This window comes from Cryptomeria japonica, unplaced genomic scaffold, assembly GCF_030272615.1.
Source record: "Cryptomeria japonica unplaced genomic scaffold, Sugi_1.0 HiC_scaffold_299, whole genome shotgun sequence".
NCBI lineage: Eukaryota > Viridiplantae > Streptophyta > Pinopsida > Cupressales > Cupressaceae > Cryptomeria > Cryptomeria japonica.
This window is the reverse complement of record NW_026729121.1, coordinates 82175-109743: the sequence shown is the minus strand read 5'-3', so window position 1 is coordinate 109743 and position 27569 is coordinate 82175. Positions and strand designations below refer to the sequence as shown.

The window sequence follows — 27569 nt, the reverse complement described above, 5'->3', positions numbered from 1 at the left end:
AGACACTAAAACGACCAACAACAAAACTAAAAGAGCTAACCCTAAAAAGCAAAAAGTGGGGGTCTTTATTTGCAATGGGGCGATGTGTGAGTACCTCACAACAGGGATGTTTCTTAAAATTTTGAAAAAAGGGGGTGAGTTGGGGACATTTCCTACCTGTCCCCACATCCCAAAAAATCCCCCCATGGGCCACAAGGTTATTTTTGGCAAGGGACATGTCTCTGAGGAGCATATTTTCAAACCCTTCTAGCCTCACAATTCCCCCTTCCATCCAACATATATATAGCCTAAAAACTAAGAGGTCTAAGAAAGACCAAGGTCAACTAAAGTCCCAAGGTAAAACCTAAGTTCAACAAGCACACTATTTCATGCTACCATACACAAGCACTCCTTATAGTTTCCAAGTGAAGATGTTCATGATGTCTCATGTTGGTGCTCCCAGAATTTCAATTTGGCCAAAGAAAATACTAAACAGAAGGCCCAAACAAGTAGATACTCTACCAGCATGCCTTTCATGGCATAACAAGCTAGCACACATTATAATTGGGCTTTATTCAATAATGGGTGCATGAAACAAGTTTTAAATCGTTAAAAATCTCTTAACTTCAAGGACTTTTTTATTTTGCCGAGTCATTGCCGAGTCGTCACGAGTCGAGTCGGCCTTGCCGAGTCCGAGTTGAGTCCGAGTCTAGGAACTATGGTATAGAATCAACCCCTCAACCAATTTGTACTTTTCATCATGAAAAGTACCCTCTATAATGCTGGTTGCAAATTGATTTTTGGCATAATCAGCAAGCAACAACTCCCTCCAATCAGCAGTAAGCTCGCACAGTGAGCTCAAATGGGCCATTCTGGACAAGGCATCAACCACAATGTTATTCTTCCCTTTGACATACTCGGTATCAAAGTCATAAGCCTGTAGCTTACTCACCCACTTCTGCTGCCTTTCGTGCAAGTCTTTCTGATGCATGAAGTGTTTAAGACTGTTATGATCAGCCTTAACCAAAGTTCCCAGACTCGGACTCGGCAAGGCTGACTTGGCTCGTGACTCGGCTCAGACTCGGCAATGACTCGGCAAAATAAGAAAACCCTTGAAATTTAGAGATTTTTAACGATCAAGATTATTAATTTGTTATATGATTTACTTCCCATAGATTGCATGAGACTCTTCTCCACTATTTTGCTAATCCTTACAAGATAGAAGATTTACTATGCCAAGGGCGCATGACACAGTCTACATGCGGCTTCCTCAAGGTTTGCTACCCGTCTTGGGACATTTTCGCCATGTGACCGATTTACTCTGCCTTTCCCCCACACACTCCCTATCTTCGCAAGTACTAGAGAAAGACGAAGAATCAGATCACTGTAATCTATAGGTTAAGAATTGAATTTAATATGACATTACCCGAATTACATTGTCAATTATTACCTAGTCCAATATGTGGATTGTCCACATTTTATTGTTATCATTACAGTATGTATTAATAGAATTGATTATGTTAATAACATTAAACTGTATTGACATTAATTGTATTAATAATATTATTATATTAATCATATTAATTTATACTTGCCGAGTCACGACCTTCGGACTTGGCGAGTCAGGCGAGTCACGCCCCTGACCTGTCCGAGCCCGGGTCAGGGTCACCATGACCCGGCAGGGGTCACCCGGCCCGCTGACTCACGTGACTCGCGTGACTCACTGCGAGTCACAGAACTCTAGTCTTAACAACGAACTTACTCCCCACAAGGTACTGCCTGAACTTTGCAAGGGCATGCATTATGGCAAGCATCTCCTTGTCATATATCGAATATAGCCTTTCAGGCCCTCTCAACTTCCTACTCTCGAAGACTATAGGATGCTTATCTTGCACGAGGACTGCACCAACACCTTCTCCAGATGCATCATACTACAGTTCAAAAGGCTTGGTGAAATCAGGTAGAGCCAAAACAGGGCAGGAGCTCATGATCCCCTTAAACTGATCAAACACTGTCTGTGCCTTTTCTGACCATTCCTTTCCTTGTAAGATCTATGAGGGGGGCAGCCAACTGAGAGTATCCCTTCACAAGCCTACGATAAAAACCACAAAGACCCAAGAATCCCTTTAAGTGTGTTATATTCTCACGAGGAGGCCAATCAATGATAGCTCTAATCTTTTCAGGGTCTACCTTCACACCTCCTGCACCGATAATGTGACCAAAGTAGAGCAATTCGTCCATTCCAAATTCACTTTTGGACTCCTTTGCAAATAGGGACTCGGATTCCAGTATGCTCAACACTTCATCCAAGTGTTGTAAGTGCTCCTTCCAAGATTTGCTGAATATGAGTATCCCATCAAATAATATGAGCACGAACTTCCTCAACTGTTTATGGAAGGTTTTGTTCATGCATGACTGGAATGTGGCAGGGGTATTAGTCAAGCCAAAGTGCATGACTAGGAACTCAAAATGCCCAAAGTGGCATTTGAAAGTAGTCTTCTCCACATCTGAAGCTCTCATCCTAATCTGATGATACCCTGACCTGAGATCAATCTTAGAGAAGAACACTGCACCATGTAGCTCATCAATGAGCTCATCAATTCTCAGAATAGGATACCGATTCTTTATAGTTTTCTGATTCAGGGCCCGGTAATCCACACACATGCGCATGGTCCCATCCTTCTCTTTCACCAAGACAATAGCCGAAGCAAATGGGCTTTTGCTTGGCCGTATGTAACCCATGTCGAGCAGCTCCTGGATTGCTTTCTCAATCTCATCCTTCTACTTCTTGGGATACCGATAAGTAGTAGTCATAACCGGCTTAGCTCCTTCTTCAAGCTCAATGATGTGTTATGCACCTCTTTCAGGAGGTCTACCAGGAGGTGGATTCTCAAACACCTTACTCCTCTTGGTTATCAAGGCCTGAATGTCTTCGGGATAACTCTGATTCTCTTCTAGTGGTTTGGAGGGCATAACCATAATCTCAGGAGGTCTACCAAGATATGGTTTCCCAAGGATCTTACTTTTGTCTGTGATCAATGCTTGAATGTCTGCTGAGTAACTGCCCTTGTCTTCCAATGGATTTGACGGTATTATCAAACACTCGGCTGCCCACTCCACTTGGTTATGGCGGATCAGCTTCTACATCCTCTTCAATGAAACAACTCTAAGACCGCCATTTGACATTCCTCTCAATACCACCTTCCCATCAGACATGAATTTCAGCTCCATGGTTTGCAAATTTAATGTGATCTCACCAAGAGATCTCAACCATTGAATCCCGAGGACTGCATCATCAGTCCCACGAATGCTAACCACAAAAAAGTCATCTCTAATTTCATGATTTCCCAACTTCAGAGACTTGTTGGAAATCATCCGGTTGCAAGATATAGTGGAGCCATTAGCTACCATGACTTTGAAGCCTTCCACTTCCTCTTCCACTAGCCCCCTCTTTGCAACAATTCTCTCATCAATGAAGTTATGAGTCGCTCTTGTATCAATGAGAGCAATGACACGATGTTCTCCTATCACACCTCGAACTCTAAAGGACTCATTCTTGTGAATGCTTGAGAGTTGAACAACCACTCCTCTATCTTCTGACTCAGTTTCAAGACCTTCAGGAGCCTCTTCATACTCACTGTCCTCAATTTCAGTCTGCTGTTCTAACATTTCAGAATCTGATCCATCCGTAGAATAGCACTTCATTTGATGCAAATTGTGCTTCCCATGACACTTATGCTCTGGGGCCCATGTTTCCCTGCAACAATAGCAAAGATTCTTCCTCTGGAGCTCTTGACGGAGCTCATCATCCATTCGTGAAGGAAACTTCTTGGTTTGATTTGTAAACTTCTTCTTATCCTTTCAGAAAGGGAAAGGCTTGGACTGAAATTTGTTCTTTGGGGCAGCCAACTCCATGCTTCGTACCTTCTTGATTGCATCAGCCAAGGTGGGCGGGTCAAAAGCTTTTACCCAACCTTTCAATGGTTCTTCAACTGACTAACCATAACTGAAAGACTTTGAAACTCACTTATGAAAGTGTCCAAAGAACCTTGTTGTTCGAGTTGAGCAAGTTCTCTAAATTTCACCTCCGGGTCCTTGATATCAAACCTTTCAATGAGCTTGTTGGTGAAATCAACATATGTGGTGATCAAGTTATGTCCAAGGGTGACCAACTCATGGTACCACCATTCATGGGCCATTCCATCCAAGTGCAAAGTAGCGAACTTGATGACATCTTCTTCAGGCATAGGCCTCAAGGACAAATAATTGTCCAACTTCTGCACCCACGCTCTAGCTGTGCTCTTAGTGCTTCCATCAAAATGTGCTAGAGTCACCCTTCCAAGAGCTTGTTGATAATCTCTTGGGGCAAAAAATCTGTTGTCATTCCTCCTTCCTAGGTTAATTTTCTGATTCGTGAACTGATCCAAGGTGAGGATATCTCGGATCTCTCTAGGGAGAGAAGCATACTGCATATAGTTGTTCCTTATTTCATCAGCTGTAGGTATCTCAATTTCAGCTTGTTGTGCTTCTCTTGGTAGGAAGATAGGTTGTAGAGGTCTTGGGGATGAACCTCCACTATTGCTCCCATTGTTACTCCCATTTCCATTTCCTATAGGAGTATTAGAAGTACTGGCTTCCGGTCCATTGTTGGGTTGATTAGGGGTCCCAACAACATTTTGGTTAGGTTTGGCCAGCAATTGAGATATCATATCCATCATGGCATTGAATTGTCTCTGAGCTTTCTTATCAGGTGCCTCATTCTGTTTTGTAGCCTTATTTGCCATCGAATCCACTGAATCTGCAAAATCCACTTCTTTCCCTATGTTTTTCAATACCTCTGAAAAGGTATCTTCTTCCGGCACTAAAGGAATCTGAAACTGATGTCTCTTTTATTCTCTGTTGCAGTAACGGACGTCTCTGTCACTCATGGAGAACTGTGATCACTCTGAAACTCATAGGCTGGCAGGAAAACCAGCTTTGATAACACTATAATATTCCCACTATTTTTTTTTTGTTTTTTCAGAGCAATATCACAATCACACTAATCACCCGTTAGGGTTAGAATAATGAAACCCAAACAACTGGAAGGAACCCTACACTTTCTGATCATCGAGAGCCTAGACTGGGAAGGTGAGAGCATACAGTAGCAGGGGATCGTTAGAGATAATTTGCTGAATTACTGGATACAATAACGGGTGGCAAGTCGGCCCCTTCCGCTTATCCAGCGGAAAAGCAAGGAACTTGGCGATAAACCAGCCAAGAGAACAGTACTTCAACACAAATCACTCTACCGCAATATTTCAGCAGGAGGACTGAATTACAAAACAAACTCAACTCGACCGCTTATGTAGCAGGAGGATCATTACAACCAATATCACTCAACTGCTTATGCAGCGGGAGGATTGAGTTACAAAATATCCGATATAGGCGGCAAGCCAACTTCTTCCACTTTTCAGCGGGATATGAAGAATACAATCCAGAACGGTTAGTAGTACTACTACCTAACCTTACAATAGAGAGGAGAGAGAGAGTAGAAGTATATTGCTGAACACATGAGATAATGATCATCAAACTAACTCAACACCGAAAACAGCAGGCTGGAAAATGCATAACCAACAACCCACAAACTCACTAAATTGCTCATATGTCACTCAAATCTCCTTCAATTCACCCCAATCATTCCCAAACTAACACTAGACAAGCAGAAACTAAGAACAAACCAAAGAAGAGCTACCAAACACCCCAAAACACCCTACACGCATCCCAATGCACTCACCAAAACCCATGCCTAGCTAGATAATTTTGATTTGCAATATAAAATCTAAAACTCCAAATATGGTGCTGCAAACTTACAAGATATATTGCCAATAGCATAAAGAAGGTTTGAGCCAGTACCCAGAATGACCAGTCGCTCAGGCAAGGAGGTATGATCGAAAACTTGCTTCAGCTACAGGAAACCAGCAACTCCAGAAATCACGCCACACTCCAAAATACTGAAAATACGCACTGAAAATGTCACAAGAATACACCACTCAGCTAGGTACTATGTCTCAAGTACGAAATTGGTAATACTAGGGAGCCACACTCCAAAGCTTCAAGTTCATACGCCAATTTGGCAACATAACGATGCAATTTGTCAAGATGTCAAATTGAGAGCCCAAGGCTCATATTTTTAACTTCATGCTCCCCCAAATTCAAATGCAAATGGCGCCCAAACTCAACTCAAACTCCTTTCATTTTATTGTAAGTCTCCACCCAACATGGCGCCCACTTTCCTTCTTCCTAGGCAAAGTTTGAACTTTACCTTTGGTGACGTTTTTGCAACATAAAAATATAAAACATGAGATGTTTTATCATCCCAAATTGCCACCAAATATTACGCCATTGACTTAGGAAAATAACACATTGATATCAGATAATTATTTTTCCCTAAGTCATCCTCAATACATTTAATCAGTAAATACAAATATTTAAATATTAAACCTTAGAACAAGGAAATAATATTTAATTAAATCACTTATGACTCCCATACCAATCATCAACAAAACCAGGATGAAGCGGAGTAAAGTAGACCATAGAATTGTTGCAGGATCAGGACCTTGTCCACTGCCAAAAATAGAAATGCTCCATACTACCACTTACTAAAAATAGTAAGTCATGAATTACTCCTCCGAGAAGCATGATCTTCACACCTAGGGACAGAGCATGGAAAGCTCAGTAAGACAACATCATCCAAATAGCCAAACCTTAACTTATGAAAAATAGTATGTTCTCGCTTCACCAATGTTTGAAACCCTAACTCTCCATTCCACATAGCCTACAGGTCTCTGGAATAGGCCAATGGTCCACTGAAAGCACATCATTGAGAAGGGGACATTACAATTTCATCTAGCCAAAATAATATTACATTCTTGCACGATTTATTTTATTTGAAATTGGCTTGTTAACTCAAATTGTTTCCACACCCAAGGATACTAAATCCAAATTGAGTTCAAACGGGTTTTCGTCTTTTGGAATTTTTTACACCAAGGGTTTTCATCCTTAAATACTTGAAACTCAAAATTTGAACAAGAAGAAGATGATCAAATGACGATGAATGATGATCCTTGACTTATCCTTTATGCTTTTCCTTTGGTCCTCTATTCATTTTAATTTAATTTATGTGGATTGTTTTCTCCAAGTATTTAAAAATACTTTTTAATTACAACCATAGCCTCTCTTAATTATATTTAAAATAAAGTGTTAAAGAGACTTTTTAAATAATATTAAAGTGGTCTTTTTGAAAATAAAATAATCGAGCCCACTGAAAATATTATCTTTTAATTTTGAAAGGGGGACATGACAGATTAGAAGGTACAAATTTAAATTCCATCAATAATCAAAATTTGTCTGGAATTTTGTCTACTTCACACAAGTTTATAAGGGAAACCCTCAAGAAAGAGGATTTATCATTTATAATTGACCCTTTTGTAGATTTTAGAAGGTCAAGGGAGGCCTCTCAAATGCTCTAGACCAAATTACTGTCGTGCTTGGTTTCTAGCTTTGCATGACTTGTCATAGTTGCCATTTCGTAGTTCCATCAGATATAATTATTAACATTACTGCAACTTTTGTAGTTTAATTCGAGATATTTTTCTGTTTGCCATATTTGAAATTATTGACAAGCCATTTATTCTCATTGATCCTCAGCATTGCTAATTAATTGGTATTTAATGCTGTAGCCTAGAATAGTTTTATGATATTATTGTGTGGTCATCCCGTTGATGTAGTTTTTAGGCACATGCGAACACAGAATAAAATACCATAAGTATCTTATCCATTCTTGAACAAAATCTCTCAAATGCTGAAGATTAGCTTAAGGATCACTCGAGAAGACTCCAAGGCTCTTGAATGTAGGGTCACTACATGTGGATAAGCTCCGTTGGTTGATGTGATTATGTTGGAATCACAAGGGGACTTACATTTGAATACCTGAATGCTTGATTTGCTGGAATTCATTGCAATATGGTGATGCTTTTTGTTCCTAAACTAGCTCGAGTTTGAAAAAATGGCAAAAGGAAAGGGTTGAGATAGTCTATTCAAAGGCCTAGAATGTAAGAAGATGGATGAATGATTAGATGGAATCCTACTAAGCAAGGTCTCACTATCAAACTGAACAATTTGACACAAGCTTAGTAGAATCTTCTAAGGATGTTTCAAGGATATTCGAATCAATACCATCAAACATTGATCACCACTTGTCACTACTTGAGCATTCTCAATTGTTTCTTTGACTTGCATTCCATGAAATTCTTCTTCAGGTGCAAGGTATGGTGAGCTATCCAATGCAATACATTGATCATTAGGTGAACTTGTGGTATCAACGTGTAATTGCCTTTCTCCATTGTCTGGTGATGTAGCAATGTCTTGTTCATATGTTCTAAATTCAGCTGCAAGGTATGCACTCCAGGATTTGTTCGCGATACGCTCTTCTTCGGATAAGGTTGGCATTCCAAACTAGTATTTGACTTGGTTGATGGCCATTTCGCACAATGAGCAAGTAAATTCGGAGTGGGGTGCATTATGAATCCTACACCACAATGGTAGCAATATGCCTTCTAAATGTATTTCACCATTCAAGATAAGCTGACTTTCAATCATCCATAAGAAGCTTGAAAGAGGATCTTTTTTCTTGGGTACACTGAAATTGCCTTTTTCTGCTTCTAGCTTGGGGACATCCCAAAAGAAAACCTTTCCCTACGTTGCTGATTCCATCCTTGATAGGTATGTCAAGCAATGAATCTCATCATGTTCATTTCTCTCATGGATTTGACACTGCCTTGGCCTTGCAAACTCAGTCAAGCAGCGTGGGTAAAGCTGTATATTCAATCTCCACCAAAGTTAAGGAATACCAACTTGTTGCTCATCATGAAACTGTTGTTGCTCCATCGAGAAATCTTTCTTTTTTTTGATTTTTTAATTTTTTTGGATTTTCTAGTTTTTCACTTTTTTTGGATTTTTGGAATAAAGAGAGATTTTGCAAATCTCAAATTCAACTTGAAAGCTCAACTGATTCTAGCTGCGTGAACTGCTTCTTTTCTTCGCAAGTCTACCAAAGGGTGACTTCCAGCATCAACTACTTCATTCATGTATCCACAATCGTGCCTTGTGCTTCAATTCTGTTGAGCGTGAAGATCATTCTCCACTAATCTTCCTTGGGTTCACCTATTCAAGAGTTCGCATTCGCTGTCAGGCCCTTCTAATTTTGTTGAGCGCAGGAGAAGGGTGAAAAGTCCTTAAAATTACTCCTCCAAACATAAATTGATAGAATCTAGATATCAATTGTTCAGGCATTCATCACGATTAGGCCCTCCTAGCGCCAATTCTGTTGATGTGTTTTTTAGGCACATGCAAACATAGAATAAAATACCCAAGAGTATCTTATCCTCTCTTGAACAAAATCTCTCAAATGTTGAAGATTAGCTTAAGGATCACTTGAGAAGACTCCAAGGTTCATGAATGTAGGGTCACTAAGTGTGGATAAGCTCCGTTGGTTGATGTGATTATGCTGGAATCACAAGGGGACTTACATTTGAATGCCTGAATGCTCGGTTTGCTAGAACTTAGATCATCTGATGTTACAATATGGTGATGCTTTTAGATCCTAAACTAACTTGAATTGAAAAAAGGGCAAAAGGAAAGGGTTGAGAGAGTCTATTCTAGAACCTAGAATGTAAGAAAATAGATGAGTGACTATATGGAACCCTACTGAGCGAGGTCTCACCATCAACTTGAACAATTTTGATACAAGCTTAGTGCAATCTTCTAAGGATGTTTCAAGGATGTTCGAATCAATACCATCAAACATTGATCACCATTCAAGTTAATGCATAAGCAATGAGTGTAGAACAATTCGAAGTTAAGCTCATATCATTCCAGTTGACCACACAAGGCGCGCTTACAAGCAACAAGAGGCTAGTGGTATGGATTAGGTGGATTCCACATGAATACATTCAACAAATTCCTCCACTCAATCTAATTACATGAAAGCAAATTGAGAAGCAAAGACCATGCGAGTTGTTGAAGTAACGAATCAAATTCACCATAACTTCAATGGAATCAATTGTTCTCTACAACAAGGTTTGGCAACAATCTTTGCCTTCTCCTAATCTAATTTCTATCCTAATTGCTATTCTATTCTCTCCTATTACTAACTATTAGCTATTCTCCAACTATTCGCTATTAGCTATTAACCTTTACAAATGAAGAGTCTAAGCTTTTTATAGAGAGCTCATTTACAATGAATGGCGAGGATTGAATCTCCATCAATGGCCAAGATTTTGCAATGGAAACCCTAATTAGGGTTTGTTACAACAAACTCTCCTTAGCCGATGAGAAAATTACATTCAGAAAGTGTGGATCAATAGATATCAGGAGTAGGTGCCTTGGAGTTTATGCCATCACCGGTGAGTCAGATGCATTGCGACATGCTGATGTAGAACCCTTCTAATTGGTGAGTGGTAGGGACTGGGACGATGACTAGGATTCCACTTCCAACTTGCACTTTGTGGACTTGATTTGATTCATCATCATGAAGGGATGTTGAGAGATATCTCTTGATACTCAACATTATCTAGTTTGCTTAAAGGGATGACGATGAGAGGCAAACTTTGATTAATTTTTCTAGAAACTATCTGCTCTTCGAATGCCTTGATCATAGATGTGCAAGGTGTAGACCTTAGTTTTGAAGTATTGATGTACCTCAGATGTCACCATTGTCTCTCTCCTTCGGAATTCCTTCCCCATTCCCTGTGACTCCCTTCATGTCGTCGAACGTTTCTTGTGTGATCTCCTTATTTGAAATGAAAGAATTGATATCATAGCATGTAAATAAAGCCAAAAGACCGGTCTGTCTTAGCAGGGAAGGGCAATCATCACTTGATCAGAGAGATAAGCCCATGCAAATGGAAGCTAAAACACCAATTTGGGATTAGACTGCTGGATTTGTTTCTTGTGTGAAACAAATCCCAAATATCAAGCAGTCTAATTCAATGCAGATTTGTTTCTTGTGTGAAACAAATCCCCTTCCTAGCTTTCCATATTAAATCAGAATTTGGAAATTCTCATTAACGTCTGATCTTGCCCAAACTTGCTGTTGTTGCTCCATGTCTGATAATGTAATGGAATTCTTTCAAAATCTGCCCCTTTGCTTTTACCTGCAAGACAAACAAAAAGATATCAAACATCGTAAAGTACATATTATCTTTGTCTATCCTTCATCTCTTATGTGCTCTGATTTTATATGATCAGATGATGTTTTCAGTTCTGATAGATCATTCTCTCGGTCTATTTCACTGTGCCTTGATGCTTGGATGATGTTTTGAAAATGAAGTGAAATGCCTTCTTTATATGGGGCATTGGATGTTAGAGGTCTTTTACTCTATCCTCCTTAAAGTGACACATTCTTATTCAAAGGCCAGCTCCCTATCTTCTGTGTTGCCACACCTTGCCTTTATATTTTACCGTGGATTAAAGGGGCTTGAGCATGTGTCATAATGGTGAGGTGGATACTAAAAAATATGACTTGAAACTTTTTCTCCATCTTAGAATTTGCTGGGGCCCAAGCAATGATGTGGCAGGGCATGTGAAGACTTCTAAAACTTCAAGCTTTCAAGTTTGTGGGCCCAAGTAATGTAATACGGTAGAGAGGGAAAAGAATGAAATACTCTATGCCTTGAAAGAACCTTTCTTAAAATCTCCACTTCAGATTTGGTGGGGCCCAAGCAATATGTGGCATGGTAATTAAAAACACTTAAAATCCCCAAGCTAAAGCTCGGTGGGTCCCAGCAAGGAAAGTCCTTAAAAATCTTATTTGATTCTCCATTTATTAGTGTGTGGGGCCCAAAAGATGATGAGAGGAATGTGGGGGAAGTGGTAAGGGAATGCCACTACGTAGAGAAAGAGGGGGAATGGGATGTTGGAGGAAAAGGGGACATAAGGGATATAAATGATAGAAGTAGGAGATACGTGGGGTTAAGAGGTATAAGAGGTGGTGGATGGAGTTAGGGGAGGTTGGGGAATAAAATGTAATGGGAGGTATAAGGGGGTAATGAAAGGGTAGAGGGGGGTGAGGTGGTAGTTAAGGGAAAAGGTAGGAAATGGAAGGTGGGTTAGGATAGGATAGGGGGAGGAGGTAGAGTGGTAGGTAAGGGAAAGGGTAGGCTAAGGGAAGTAGAAGGGTAAGGGGGTGTGAGATGGAGGGTAGAGGATATAGGTGTAAGTGTAGGTGAAGGGTAGGGGATGAGTATGCTAGGATGGGAAGAGGGTTAGGTAGATAAAGGTATAGGTTAGAAGGTCGGAGGTGAATGAGATGGAAGGGGTGATGGGGGTAAAGGCAAAGGTAGTGGTAGGGGTAGGTTAAGGATGTGGGATGGGAGTTAGGAAATATAAGGTAGGTGAAGTAGGTGAAGTAGGTTAGGATATGGGGATGGGTGGAAGGAAGGGTAGATGGAGTATATAAAGGTAGGTGAGTAGAGGATATGGTAAATGGAAGTGAAGCGTGGTAGGGGAGGTGGAAATGGAGGGAAATGGAATGGTGTAATGGTGATGACGATGATGAGAAATGGAAATGGGAGTGATCGGGTTTGGGCACCCACTGACAGGACTGGGAGAAGTGGGAGGGATTATGTTTTGGTTGGGCAAAGGGAGTGTTGAACCTCACTTCATTCTTAAGAGGGAGACTTGATCAGCTCTTGAGCAACTACAAACAAAAGGTTAATAGCAAAGACTCAACAACAACTAACAACTAAACTAAGACGACTAACCTAGAAAGCGAAAAGTGGGGGTCCCCATTTGCAATGAGGCGATGTGTGAATACCTCACAACAAATCCATTTTTAGAAACATAGTGAACATACAAAATTCTCTACCGTCAATCTTTTACTATTTTATGCGTAAAGATGTTTGTGAAGTGATGCTGTGATATGCATGTGTTGATGCTTTTCCCTATATCACTTTGATGATGGTAATTCATGGTTAAAAATGAACGCATTGAAGAAACTAATATGATAATTTAATTAATCTTATGGATATTTTGGTCTGTTTTAGGGGCATTGGATATCCACAATTGTGGCCTTCTTCTCATTGTCAACAACCACTTGATGTGAGTAATGAATTTACATTCAAGGTTATTGACAGTATTCTATCAGGTAATGTTTCCCTCTTGCAGTGTTGATTGCCTTATATTATTCATCTACTGTTGGTTTTTTGTAGTGCCTTTTCTCCTTCTGAAGATGTTATGAAGCACTTAAATGATTTTAGTTTTGTTCAGTTCACACATGTAATTATAATTATTTCTGGATGCACATTGTTGTACTTAAAAATGTTGGTCTTAATATCTATTAGTAGTCTTGTAAAAATTAGTTGATTTTAATTTTCATTCTCCAAACTTTGTGATAATAAAGGTTAATATTTAATCTACAAGTCTCTGTCCAATATCTATAAGTAGAAATCCAAACCATAGCTGCTTACTGTTGCAGCCTTTTACTTGTCAACGAATAATACCTACTTCAAAACAGATATCTTAAACTATACCCTGTTTCCCAAAAATGTTTATATTATGTCTGATAGTTAGTATTTTCGTGCTTTAACTAAGGTAGACACATTGGAACTAGAGAAGGTAGAGGACAAGTAGAAATGATTGAGAGCCATGGTCACAGATAGAGGCAGACCAAAATAGAATTAATTGCTATAAATGCCCTTTGAGGTAAAATATGGCTTGAAAACTGAAACTATAGTTTTAAATTAAAATTAGAAAATTAGATTTGTAACAGATGCTCAACACTAGGTAGTCATCCATAGCAGTTTGAAGATGTGCCAATATTTGAAGAGCTTCACCACTTTTATAAAATCCCCCTTCAAAATTTTCACCTCTTTTTAAATAGTTTGCAAGTTTGTGTTTAAGTTCACTTGCAGGTTTAAGTAGTGCCAGCTTTTCAATTTATATTCACTTGTATATATTCAAATACAATAAAAATTTGCAGATTCTTAAATACTAAACTGAAGGTTAATTCTTGCTATTAAGATCAGTACACAGTCATGCTTGAGTATTATTTTAAAACTCAGGAATACATGAAAATATATCTTGCTTCTGACCTTTCAGTTGACTCAGAATAGTGGAAATACAATAAAATTTTGCACAGTGGTCAAACTACATAATCTTCCCATGCCCAAGCTTAATCTGCAATGCAATCTCTGCAATATTCCTTAAGCTATATGTCTTCATTTTGTAAATACCAATCCTGCTGATAAAATTAAACGGCAAGCTACAGGAGGGGTTGATTTTTGCCTTTCAAGCTCCCACAGATCACTAGAAATCGGGAAGATCTTCCACTTTCCCAAGCGGTGGATCAAAGAGGTCTTCTTCTAGTCACAACTCAGTCACATTCACATGCCCAGCAGGAGGTTATTTCACTTTCTAAAGCAAGGTTATTACCCAATGCATCATATTTGATGTGGACCAAGTGATATGCCTGTAGAGAGCTGAAGATAAATTTAGCAGATGTCTTTCAATATCCAATACCCACAAGTCACCTAGCTGAAAACTGTACAAAAAAATCCGCATCCTTCAATCTGCTTTACATCCAATGATCATGTTGTCAAACCTGGCCTCCAAATTGACCCCAAACAAATACTACACCTTCCCAAACTGGTATTACTTAGAACTGGGATAATAAATTGCCCAAATCAGGAGAAAAACACGGCATGCACTTCAAATCTTAAATCTACTGAGATCTGTCTGTTGGTTGAAAATTTTGTACACCGGGGGGATGTGCAAAATTGTGGTTTCAGCCACAGTGTGTGAGTATGATACTCTCCTAATTTAGGGAAGGCTCCCTCTATATACAAACTAAACTAATCTAATATGGGTGGGACAACAGTCTTTCCTTCTTTCAAGAAAAACTATACTCTTTTCTCTTCACAGAAAAGCAATAGCAATTGGAAATAAATAATAGCAAATACAAAAATGAGACTTTTTTGTAGGATTTTTGGAACATAAAGGGAAGCAAAGTTTCCATGAAAGCACAAAGACTTTCGTCACTTCTTCGGGACAGGAAAATAGAAATGAAAGCTCAAAGTCTTCAGCACTTCTACTATCCTATCAACCTTTGTAGATGATTTTCTAGTAACTAAGCACAATATGTAGCAGCTCAAAGTCTAACCACATGATGCACCTCTTATGCACAAACATAGAAAATAAAAGCAGCACAAAGTTTGCAAGTTACCTCTTTGCTTGAGCATCCTACAATAGTTTCAGACGTGACAATCAGCTCAAAGTCTGCAGTATCAAATCTTAAAACCAATCTAAACTTCCAAACACAATAAGCAGCTCAAAGTCTGCAAGATTGAGCTTGAATCCCAATTGTATAATACCTCAAAACTCACAATCAATCTCTAGAAAATGTCGTCACATAACACTCTGAATCAACACAAAGTTTGAAAGCAATTTGCCTCTTTTAATTGATTGCAATTTGATTTACAACTAAGCTCAAAGTCTTAAAGTGTACATACAAACTGGCAGAGTTTTGTTGCATTGCCAAAAGATAAAAATTACAATAGATCCCCTCAAGTATTTATAGGAGAGGAGCCTTGAGAAAAAGGTGGGAGGATCCCAACTAACTTGAGAAATTTTCTGAACCACCATGACTTATTCCAACTACTAACTAGGACTTATTCAAAATTACAATTCCTATTCTAAATTGACTTGTAATCAGCTTACTTGTAATTACAAAAGTGCAAGTGATAAACTTGCAATTACAAAATTGATTTTTTTACAAGTAAACTTGTCAAAACAAAATTACAAATACACAATTGAAACTATTCTATGTGTCTGAAGACATGACTCTAACTACATCATCCTCTGTTTTGAAAATCTTCATGCTGCTACAAGATAATTTGTGATCGAGGTAAATGACATCTTGAACTGGAACAAGAACTTGCACCCTTGATAGTCTTTATGTCTTTAACCAGCGAACTTCAACCTTTCACATGCTTGGGGTAGTACTGACTTTTTAGGAGGGAAGTTCTTTGCAAGGCTGAAGTAAGAATCCTATCTATGCCTTGAAAGCATTCTATGCTCTCAACCGTTCATATCACTTATTCATCTCCTTGTGTGGCTCCGTCATGTTGTTGTTCTCTCTTTGAATCATTCTCCAATCTTGAAATTTGCTTGCAAAATAAGGCCCATGCCTTAATTCATTGATTTGGTAGGTCGTGTGTGCAAACAAGACTGACAAGGGAAGGGATAAATTGATGCAAAAATGGGTTCACAAGTAAATTTTTGGTTTTGGAAACTGCATTACATGTGTGGAAAAATAAGAGCATTGAATTGCAACTGTGGAGAACAAACATGTAAATTCATGTGTAATGGGTAACTACAGGTTTGCACTTGTAATTGGACCTTTAAGTCTCATTTTCAAGTGTTTTTTAGTGCATTTTGGACCAATTTCGGGTTCTGGAAGGCTGACTGCAAGTGAAGACACAACTTGCAATGAGGTTTTAAAATTCCGACTGCAAGTAGGCTCATAATGGGAAAGATGAATGAAGGTGTGAAATGAGTGGATGAAATGGTGGGAAATGAAGCTTATGACAAAAGATAATAAGTGCAGATGATTATGAATGGATTTTGAAGAACTTTTTTCGTCTTGGCAACTTGGAAAATGGGAAAGACTCAACTTGTAATCAGATTTATAAAACCCTTAGCAAAGAATAATGAGCTTGGGAAGAACCAAAAAGTTCTATAAATAGACACATTGAAAACCCTTGCCAGCCAAAAACGGATTTTGATTCAACCTCCTCCAAAAACGGCATGAAGAGGAGAGAAACAAAACACACAAAGAGCTTTCACTTTCCACATTTGAAAGGAGAAGCAAAAACACCCAGCCAAAACACGTTGCAAGAGGGATTCAAAACGAACCAGCAAACACGTTGAATGAGGGATTCAAAACGTGGCAAAAACGTCCAACAAATGGAGGAGCAATAATCTCCAACGTCTCTATCATTCAATGCCCTCTTCCTAGCAAATTGGATTCAAACAAGAAAGCCACAAAAATCGGAATCTTGGAGATATATGTGCAGGTCGGGTTCTTCACCTTCAACTACAAGTAAAAATGCCCTTCAAAAAGATGCAATCAGGTTTCTAAATCCCTTTTGCAAGTTAAAAATAACATACTTTTCCTTCATTTGTGCAAATTCAGGTTTGAAAGAAAGAAGAGCAAAAAGAACTAACAAAACAACTTGTGATAGGGAAATAAAATCCCCATTACAAGTTTTAAAAACATAAAGACTTGTAATAGGGAAATAAAATCCCCATTACATGTTTTAAAAACACAACTTAAATAATAAAGGACTTGTAATAGGGAAATAAAATCCCTATTACGACTAAAAGAAACACATAAAAAACTTGTAATAGGGAAATAAAACCCTTATTACAACTTAAAAGCACAAAGTAGGAACTTTTATGAGAAGTTACAAGTTCTCATTAAACTTGTAATTTTAAATTCACTTGCAATTTGTCTAAAAAGTTCCTACAACAACTTAAAAGACAAAAAGGGAAAAGTGAAAATAAAAGCAAGTTACAAGTTACAAGTTTTAACTAAAGTGCACTTGTAATAGCTAGAAAAAAATCCCTACAACACAAAAACATAAAGGAAACTCCTAACCTGCAATAGAAAGAAAATTTCCCACCTACAGTCAGGAAGAAAAAAGCCGAAATTGAAGGAAAGACATAGAAATCGAACTCGAAATGTGGATCGAGGATGGACCGAAGATTAGTCCAGTCCAGCAGGAAGCAAAAATTTTGCCTCAGGAAGTGTGCCTTGAGAGTAAAATCTTCAACCTGCAGTGATTGCTCTGAAACCTGAAATTGCACAAAAAGCTAGGAAAAAGAAGAACAAAACTCACCAAACTTGGACAATGATGGCAAAGGCACTCCCTAATGATTTGACACTAATTGTTGAAACTTAGTAGCTTCGGTAAGATAAATGGTTGAATGAGAGACTTCATTTATCTCTCATTCAATCATCTACCTTATCGATATAACTGCAAATGGTAGATCTCATGATTAAACTTGTTATAATCATCTTTATATGCATTTACTATCCAAAACATTGGATTGCACAGTTTGACATCATCGATCATGCTATGATCACATTACACATGCTCTGATTGTAATAAGAATAGACCAGACTTATGATAACTATCATAGCTATCATATCATAGCATCGATTGATGGTATCATACGATAACTATAATAGTTATCATATTAATCTCGCATTATACCGATCGGTTATCGGTTGTTATATCAACAGCATTTGACGTGACCGATTGTTAATCAATTGATTATATTATGTGACGTGACCGATTGTTAATCAGTTGATTATATTAAATGACGTGACCCGATAGTTATCGCCATAAACACTAAATGAAGCGGTGCATGTGCAGGCATGTCAAGAGACATGTCCGGTCAAGGCATGCCTTGATCGATGGGCATTGCCTATAAGTATATGTCATATGAAATGTTGTAGAGGCATAGAAATAAATTAAATATTATCTTCAACAACCTGTAACATAAGAAGCAACAGTAAATATCAGTAAAAGAATAACAAAATTATACAACTTCAGACTTGAACATAAATTTGAATAACATTTACATGGTATCAGAGCCATGCTGATCGAACCTGAGGCATTCAAATTTGAGAAGTTCAAATTGAAGATATAAACATCATATTTTCCATGGCTAATGTTATCAGATTTGAGGACAAACTTGAAGGAGGCGAAAATTTCTCAGCATGGAAGTTCAGAATTAAAATGATTTTAAAAGAAAATAAAGTTGAATCATTCGTAAGAGTTGAATCTAAAGAGCCAAAGAATGAACCTGACAAATAAACATGGACCGAGGGAAATGAAAAGGCCACGAAGATCATAGTCGATGGAGTGAGAAATCACATTATGCCAATAATAACAAAACATGAGACTGCCTACCATATGTTCAAAGCACTCGAAAGTGCATTTGAGATAAACAAGGCAAGTAGAACCCTAGCTCTAAAAAGGGAAATAAATCACATAAGCATGAACAAAGGAGAATCAATCAATGCATACTTTATGCGGATATCATCCCTAAGGGATGAACTAGCAACGCTTGGATATGAGATCCAGAGCAAAGATCTAACGCTCATTGCTCTAGATGGGTTGCCTAGTACATGGGAAACATTCGTCCAAGGCATTAATGCAAGGGATAAATATCCAAAATTTGATAGGCTAAGAGCAGATTGTCTTCAAGAGGAGTCAAGGCCAAATAAGAAGGGGATCAAACAAAAGAATGTAGACAAAGATCTCCATGTTCTAAATACCAACTTGAACAAGAAAAACAAGAAGAAACATTTCAAGAAGAGAAAGAACCGACATGAGAAAAGGTCATCTAAGAGAGACAACTCTCACATTCAGTGCTTTAGGTGTGATCAATATGGACACTATGCAGCAAGATGTCCGGATAGAATCAAACAAGAAGCTACATTTGCAAAAGTTAAAAGGGAAGAATATGACTCTGAGAAGCATGTATTCTACTCTGCCCTTTCCATTCAAGTATCCAATAAATCTAACACCTGGATCATTGACAGTGAGTCTTCAAGGCACATGACTGGGTATAGAGAATTATTGGATTCCATGTTAGAAGAAACTGATGAAGAAGTAACCATTGGTGATGACTCTGCACATCCAGTGAAAGGCGTCGGTACCTGCACCATTAAGTTGAAGACAGGCATGTCTCTTCAACTCACCGGAGTTCTATTCGTTCCTGGCATCAAGAGGAACTTAATCTCCATATCTGCACTTGAAGATGATGGGTACAAAATAACATTCATGAATGGTAAAGTTCTATTATGGCCACAAAACTCTTCCATCAAGAAGGCTACAACCCTAGGACATAGAAAAGGCTATTTGTACGAGGTATGTACTGAATCTAACCTAGCCCTACTTCATGAGATTGCAGATTCTAATGAAATTTGGCATAGAAGATTAGGTCATTTAAACTTTCGTGCTTTATGTTCAATGGAAAAATTAGTAATTGGTTTGCCTAAGTTAAAACAATACCATTCTGGTACATGTAAGGGGTGTGCCCTAGGCAAAAATACTAAGAGTTCTTTTTAGAATAGTTCTAGGAAAACAAGCAATGTTTTAGAACTAGTTCACTCTGACCTATGTGGGCCAATGTCTGTACCGTCATTAGGGGGGTTCCTTTATTATGTAATATTCATTGATGTCTTCTCCAGGAAGACCTGGATCTACTTAGTTAAACGTAAAGAATCTGAAGAGATCCTCAAGAGATTTAAGGAATTCAAATCTCTCTTTGAAAACTCTTCCGGAAGGAAAATAAAAACCCTAAGGACTGATAATGGGAGGGAATACACCTCAGACATTTTTAGGGAATTTTGTAAAGAAGATGGGATTAAGAGGGAGTTCACTGTCCCTTACAACCCCCAACAAAATGGGGTTGCTGAGAGGAAAAATAGAACCATTGTAGAAGCAGCCAAAGCCATGCTTCTTGATCAAAACTTAGAAACTCATCTTTGGGCAAAAACCTCCAACACTGTTGTATACATACAAAATAGATGCCTTCACTCCCACATTGAAGACAAAACTCCTGAAGAATTTTTCACAGGGATAAAGCCCGATATCACTCACTTTAGGATATTTGGATGCCCTGTCTACTTTCATATACCTAAAGAGAAAAGAACAAAACTAGAACCCTCTGGAAGAAAAGGAATCTTTGTTGGATATAGTGAAACCTCTAAAGCCTGCAAAATATTTGTGTCTGGACATAGCAATATTGAACTTAGTAGAAATATAATATTTGAAGAAGACATAGCCTTCAAAAGAGCCAAATACTCTATTGAGTCAGAAATTTATGTTCCATCTTCAGACATAGAAGAGGATTCCACTCCCGAGGTTCAGAGGGAGTGTTCAGAAGAAAATGAAGAACAAATTCCTCCCCAAGAAATCTCTAAGAAAAGACCTCTATGGGTTCACAAGACAATGGAAGATGCAAGGGACTTTGCAGCTCCTTCAGGGACTTTTAGAGAAAGTAAGAGGCCCCGAAGATTCACTAGCTATGTAGCCCTAATGAATGATCTCTCTAAATCAGAACCTTCCAGTGTACCAGAAGCTCTTAAACATCAAGTTTGGAAAGATGCCATGTCGGAAGAATATAAATCCATCCTCAACAATGATGTGTGGGAAATTGTTCCTAGGCCAAAAGGGAAATCCGTTGTCTCATCCATGTGGCTATTCAAAATCAAACATGCTACAGATGGTAGCATAGAGAAACATAAAGCCACATGAATCTCTAGCATGCTCTCTTGCTCCAACAAGATGTTGAAGGATAGCGTCAATCAGTAATCTGATCAGATTGAGTCATTTAACAAATTAGTTTACTAATGAATATTCATTGTATTTGAATCAACTATATATAATTCGATTCTTTGAGATAATCAACATATATCGATTAATATATTAATCGATTCTATGTAAGGCATATTACATATGAATCGATTCTATGTTATGTCTAAGTATGAATTAGTTCCTTGTTAATCCATGTTAACTAACTAATCTATGATGTGTGATTACATGAAAGATTAAAACCGTATTATCTTCTTGCTTTAGACGTGTTATGTCTAAACAATTTTATGGAGAGAGACATGATGGTTGGGAGATGTGATGATTAAGAGGATTGTGTCGATTGGTTTAGACATCGTTCTCTTATACTAGTCCGATCTCTCTCTCTCTCTCTCTCTCCATTTAAGGTTAACAAGAAGCACAGAAGATAGAAATATAACTTTACGTCCCACATATATATATTTGAATTGTCCATCATCATTAGCAGTTATGATTTTTTTGTCATTGGTTTGCACCATCATCATTCGGATTAAATTGCATCATCTTTCAGTCTGCTTTACACAGAATTCAATCAGATTGAATTCCCTCTCTTGTGCTGTGATTTATCTGTCTGTCAGTTCATCTTTAAGGCAGATTGAAATTAAAATCTGATCTCCATAACTTAACATGGTATCGGAGCCGGACTAAGAAAAAGATCAGATCAGATTTATAAAAGCGAGATTATCTTTCTACTATCGACGTCAAAATCATCCTCTTCTATCAACATCAAGATGGTGAATGGGATTAGAGTTGAAGACAGACTCGAAGGAGTATCTAATTTTGTTTCTTGGAAGTTTAGAATCATGCTTGCCTTAAGTGAAAACGAATTAGATGGATTTGTGAAGAAAGCCATACCAAAACCAGAAGAAAAAGATGAGGAGATTGAATGGAGGAAACAGAACAACAAAGCAATGAAAATGCTTGTTGACTCCGTAAAGTATCATATAGTGCCAATCATCTCCAAGATGGAGACTGCCTATGGCATGATCAAATCATTAGAGAACATGTATGATATAAACAACACAAGTCGAGCTCTTGCTCTAAAGCAACAACTCCATCATGTCAAGATGACAAAAGGCGAATCAATCACCTCATACTTCATGAGGATCACTGAACTAAAAGATCAACTCTCTACTATTGGACACACAATAGAGAGCAAAGAGTTAACCATGTTGGCACTAAATGGTCTACCCTCCTCATGGGAGGCATTCATTCAAGGGATAAGTGCAAGATCAAAGCTTCCTAAGTTTGATCGATTAAAGCAAAATTGCATTCAAGAAGAGTCAAGATTGATTACAAGAGGTATTGGCCAAAATACCATAAACAAAGACATTCATGTTCTTACCTCTCATTCCTCAAAGAAGAAGGGTAAGAAAGGACACTTCAAGAGGAAGAAGGACAAAGAATCCAATGGTGCTTCTACATCCAAAAGAAGGAAGGATATGTCAAAAATCCAATGTTTTAGATGTAACCAATATGGTCACTATGCCATGAAATGTCCTACTAGGACTATGCCTCAAGCTTCCATTGCACATGTTGGCGAAACTCTTCCTCAAGAAGATTCAGATGGATTCATTTTCTATTCAGCTCTTTCAAGTCACGTGGTTACCAATCACAACACTTGGATAATTGATAGTGGAGCATCACGCTACATCACCGGATTTAGAGAACATCTAGATAACTTGGTGGAGAAAACTTCAATTTAGAAAGTAACCATTGGAGATAACTCTAGCTATTTAGTGAAAGGAGTTGGGACCTCTATTCTACAACTAAATTCAGGCATTTCCATACAATTGACTGATGTATTATTTGTACCAGGAATTAAGCGAAACTTGGTCTCCTTATCAGCCTTGGAAGACAAAGGATATCGAATTGCATTCATGGATGACAAAGTTCTTGCATGGCCCAAGAAGACAAGCATCAAAAAGGCTCAAGTCTTAGGAGTTCGCCATGGATGTCTCTATCAACTTTGCACTCTTCCTCAAGCACTAATTCATGATTCTTCAAACACTTGTGAGATTTGGCATAGAAGATTGGGTCATCTTCAATTCCGTGCTCTACCTTCGATGGAAAAGATGGTAACAGGACTTCCCAAACTTAACCAAGAACATGAAGGAAGTTGTAAAGGATGTGCTTTGGGGAAGAACACTAAAGGTACTTTTCATAATAGTGAAAGTAGATCTAAATATGTCTTAGAGCTTATTCATTCAGATTTATGTGGCCCAATGTTAGTAGCTTCTTTGGGTGGGTTCTTGTACTATGTTATTTTCATTGATGATTATTCTAGGAAAACTTGGATATATTTTTTGAAAAGTAAAGAATCATATAAAGTACTATCAAGGTTTAAGGAATTCAAAGCCCTAGTAGAAAATATGTCAGGGAAAAGAATCAAAACCTTAAGATCTTAATAATGGAGGAGAGTATACCTCTAGTAACTTCCGAAACTTTTGTACTGGTGCTGGGATTAAGAGGGAGTTTAGTGCTCCCTATAATCCTCAACAAAATGGTGTGGCAGAAAGAAAAAATAGAACCATTGTAGAGGCAGCCAAAGCCATGATACATGATCAAAATCTTCAAACTTCCTTTTGGGCAGAAGCTTCTAGAACTGCCGTTTATATTCAAAATAGATGTCCTCATAGCATTTTGGGAAACAAAACACCCAAAGAAACATTCACAGGAGTGAAGCCTGATATAAGCCACTTGAGAATCTTTGGTTGCTCAGTATACATACACATACCCAAAGATAAAAGATCAAAACTAGAACCTTCAGACAAGAAGGGAATATTTGTAGGCTACAGTGAAACATCAAAAGCTTATAGAATCTATATTCCAGGACAAAAATTGATTGAGTTAAGTAGGGATGTAATCTTTGAAGAAGATGTTGCATTCAGAAAATCCAAGGACATCCATGAGATAGAAATTGAAGATCAAGAGCCTCCTCAAAGTATGGAAGAAGACCATACTCTTGAGATTCAGAGGGAGACTCATGACCCGTAGAAGATGTTAATCCAAATGAACCCTTGGATCCTACTGATGGGCTTAGAGACATTGTTGTAAACTGGAAAAGACCTCTTTGGGCAAGGAAAATGATCCAAGAGGCTGAAGGTTTTGCAGCCCCAAAAGGAACCTTAAGAGAAAGTAAAAGACCTCACAGATTCTCTAGCTATGTTGCATTAATGAGTCAAATCATTGAGTCAGGACCCACTAGTGTTGAGGAGTCTACAGGTTTGGAAAGATACCATGACAGAAGAATACCAATCAATTCTAAAGAATGATGTTTGGGACATTGTACCTAAACTAGAAGGTAAATTAGTTGTTTCTTCTAAATGGCTCTTCAAAATTAAACATGTTGTTGATGGTAGTATTGAAAAATATAAAGCTAGATTTGTAGCTAGAGGATTTTCTCAAAAGGAGGGAATTGACTACGAAGAAACTTTTGTCCCTGTTGCCCGATATACTTCTGTCAGAACCATGATTGCTATTGTTGCATCAAAAGGGTGGAAGATCTACCAAATGGATGTAAAGACTGCGTTTCTCAATGGTGTAATTGAGGAAGAAGTATACATTGAGCAATCTGGTGGTTTTGTAATACATGAAAAAGAATCCCATGTTTGTAAACTAAAGAAGGCGTTGTATGGTCTTAAACAGGCTCCACGTGCTTGGTACGAGAGGATTGACCATTACCTTTTGGGCTTGGGTTTCTCCAAGAATGATGCATATTCAAACCTATATTTCAAGGTAATTAATGGAGAAATTTTAATCCTAATTCTTTATGTTGGTGACTTACTAATTACTGCAGAAGATCATCTTATTATCAAATGTAAGCGAGAGTTATCATCTGAACTTGATATGAAAGATCTAGGTTTATTACACTATTTCCTTGGTTTAGAAGTTTGGCAAAAATATGATGGAATCATTCTAAGTCAAGGAAAGTACACCATTGACATTCTGAAAAGGTTTGGAATGATGGATTGTAAATCCATGGTCACACCTATGGAAACAAATTTGCATAAGTTAAGAGAAGGTGCAGCTAATTCAGACTTGGCGGATCCCACTCTATACAGGCAAATGATTGGGTCCTTAATGTACTTGATCAACACTAGACCAGATATTTGTTATGCAGTGAGTGCACTAAGTCAGTTCTTTAGTGAACCAAGACAAATACATCTAGTTGCAGCAAAACATATTCTGAGATACCCGCGTGACACAATTGGATATGGTTTGAAATATACTGATGTGGACTTGAAACTAAATGGATATACTGATTTTGATTGGGTAGGATGTGTCATTGATCGGAAGAGCTCATTTGGTTGTTGTTTTAGTCTGGGTTCTTCTATGATTTCTTGGTTCAATAGGAAGCAGTCTTCAGTAGCACTTAGCTCCACAAAAGTCGAGTATATTGCAACATCCATGAGGGCTCGAGAAGCTGTGTGGCTTAGAAATCTTCTTGTAGGATTGTTTGGAAAATACTTAGAACCTACAATTATCCATTGTGACAATCAAAGTTGTATAAAGCAATCTGTCAATCCTGTGCTTCATGACAGAACAAAGCATGTGGAGATTCCTTATCATTATGTTAGAGACATGGTGGAAAGGAATGTTAAGGATATAGCTTCATTTGGATTGAAGCAGGTAATATATAACGACATTGAATGAAGGGTCATGTCGCCGTAGTGTCATGACTCTACGTGGCTTATACGTGGCATAAGCCACGTAGAAGTCATGCCCCTACGTGGACATGAATCTTCATCCTTTTATTTATAGGCATCGACACTTGCTATGAACCGAAACCAATAACTGTGTCAGTTTCACGAACCAGCAAGTTGTCAATATTATCATAGAAGATTAGTAGTTAGAGTTATATATGTATATACACATCGGAGGTAAAACATATTCATTGCAGTGATCTTATTAAAGTCTATCCTCACTACATATTACTAGACTATTGTATTCTCTATCTCTGATCTAAATTCTTTAACATGGTATCAGAGCCACGTTGGTAGAGAAATAATAAAATAGTGACACCTCTTTTCTAAAAAAAATTCAGACTTGCACTTAGAATCAAAGGAAAATCAATCATGGTGAACAGTGTTAGAGTGGAGGATAGACTCGAAGGCGCATCCAACTTCGTCTCATGGAGAATTCGAATAATAGCAATTCTTCAAGAACTCGAACTAGATGCATACATAGAAGAAGATACTAAGATGCCCAAAGACGAGCAAGAGAAAACAACCTGGAAAAGACACAACAACAAGCCTAAGAAAATCATAATTGATGTTGTTAAAGATCACATTCTTCCAACCATCTCAAAACTAACTTCAGCTTATGATATGTTCAAGACCATTCAAAACTCATATGAAATAAATAAAGCAAGCAGATTGCTCACTTTAAAACAACAATTAATGCATATCTACATGAACAAAGGAGAAACAATCACATCCTATTTCATGAGGATTTCAGAATTAAAAGACCAATTGTCAACTATTGGGAATAATATAGATGATATGGAGCTATCTCTAATAGCACTTAAGGGATTACCATCCAGTTGGGAATCCTTTATTCAAGGCATTAGTGCTCGTCTGACACTACCAAAATTCGATCAACTCAAGAATGATTGTACTCAAGAAGAATCTCGACTAATCACAAGAGGATTGGGTCCAAACAAAGGGGGAGAAATTCAAGCACTACATGCTAACACAAACAACAAAGGGAAGAAAAGGAAGTTCAAACAAAAGAGAGGAAATAATCACAAAAGCAAAGACTTCTCCAAGATTCAATGCTACAAGTGTGATAAATTTGGACACACTCACAGGTTCTGCCCAGAAAGAAAGAAAACTCAAGCAACCATAGCTGAAGTCAAGGAAGTAGAGAATCCTCTATTTTTCTTAGCCTAATCAAGCGAACTAAACTCAAACAAACATATGTGGATAATCGATAGTGGAACATCTCGACACATAACCGGTTTTAGAGATCAATTCGAAACCTTTGAAGGTTACTCAATTGAAGAAGTTACAATAGGAGACAATTCTACCTATCCAGTGAAAGGAATTGGGACCTGCTCAATTCAATTAAGAACAAGAGTTACATTACAATTGAAAGATGTTCTCTTTGTACCAGGTATCA

General features: G+C 38.0%; 1 protein-coding gene across 3 annotated transcripts in view; it reads left to right on the top strand.

The window, feature by feature from the left end:
• LOC131870178 (beta-hexosaminidase 3-like) overlaps positions 1-27569 on the top strand; it is a 148026-nt gene that overhangs the window by 70096 nt on the left and 50361 nt on the right. For all 3 annotated transcript variants that reach the window (XM_059215831.1, XM_059215833.1, XM_059215832.1), the window contains one exon: positions 13065-13165. In XM_059215831.1, coding sequence (XP_059071814.1) covers positions 13065-13165 — 101 coding nt within the window. The remainder of the gene's footprint in view (positions 1-13064; positions 13166-27569) is intronic.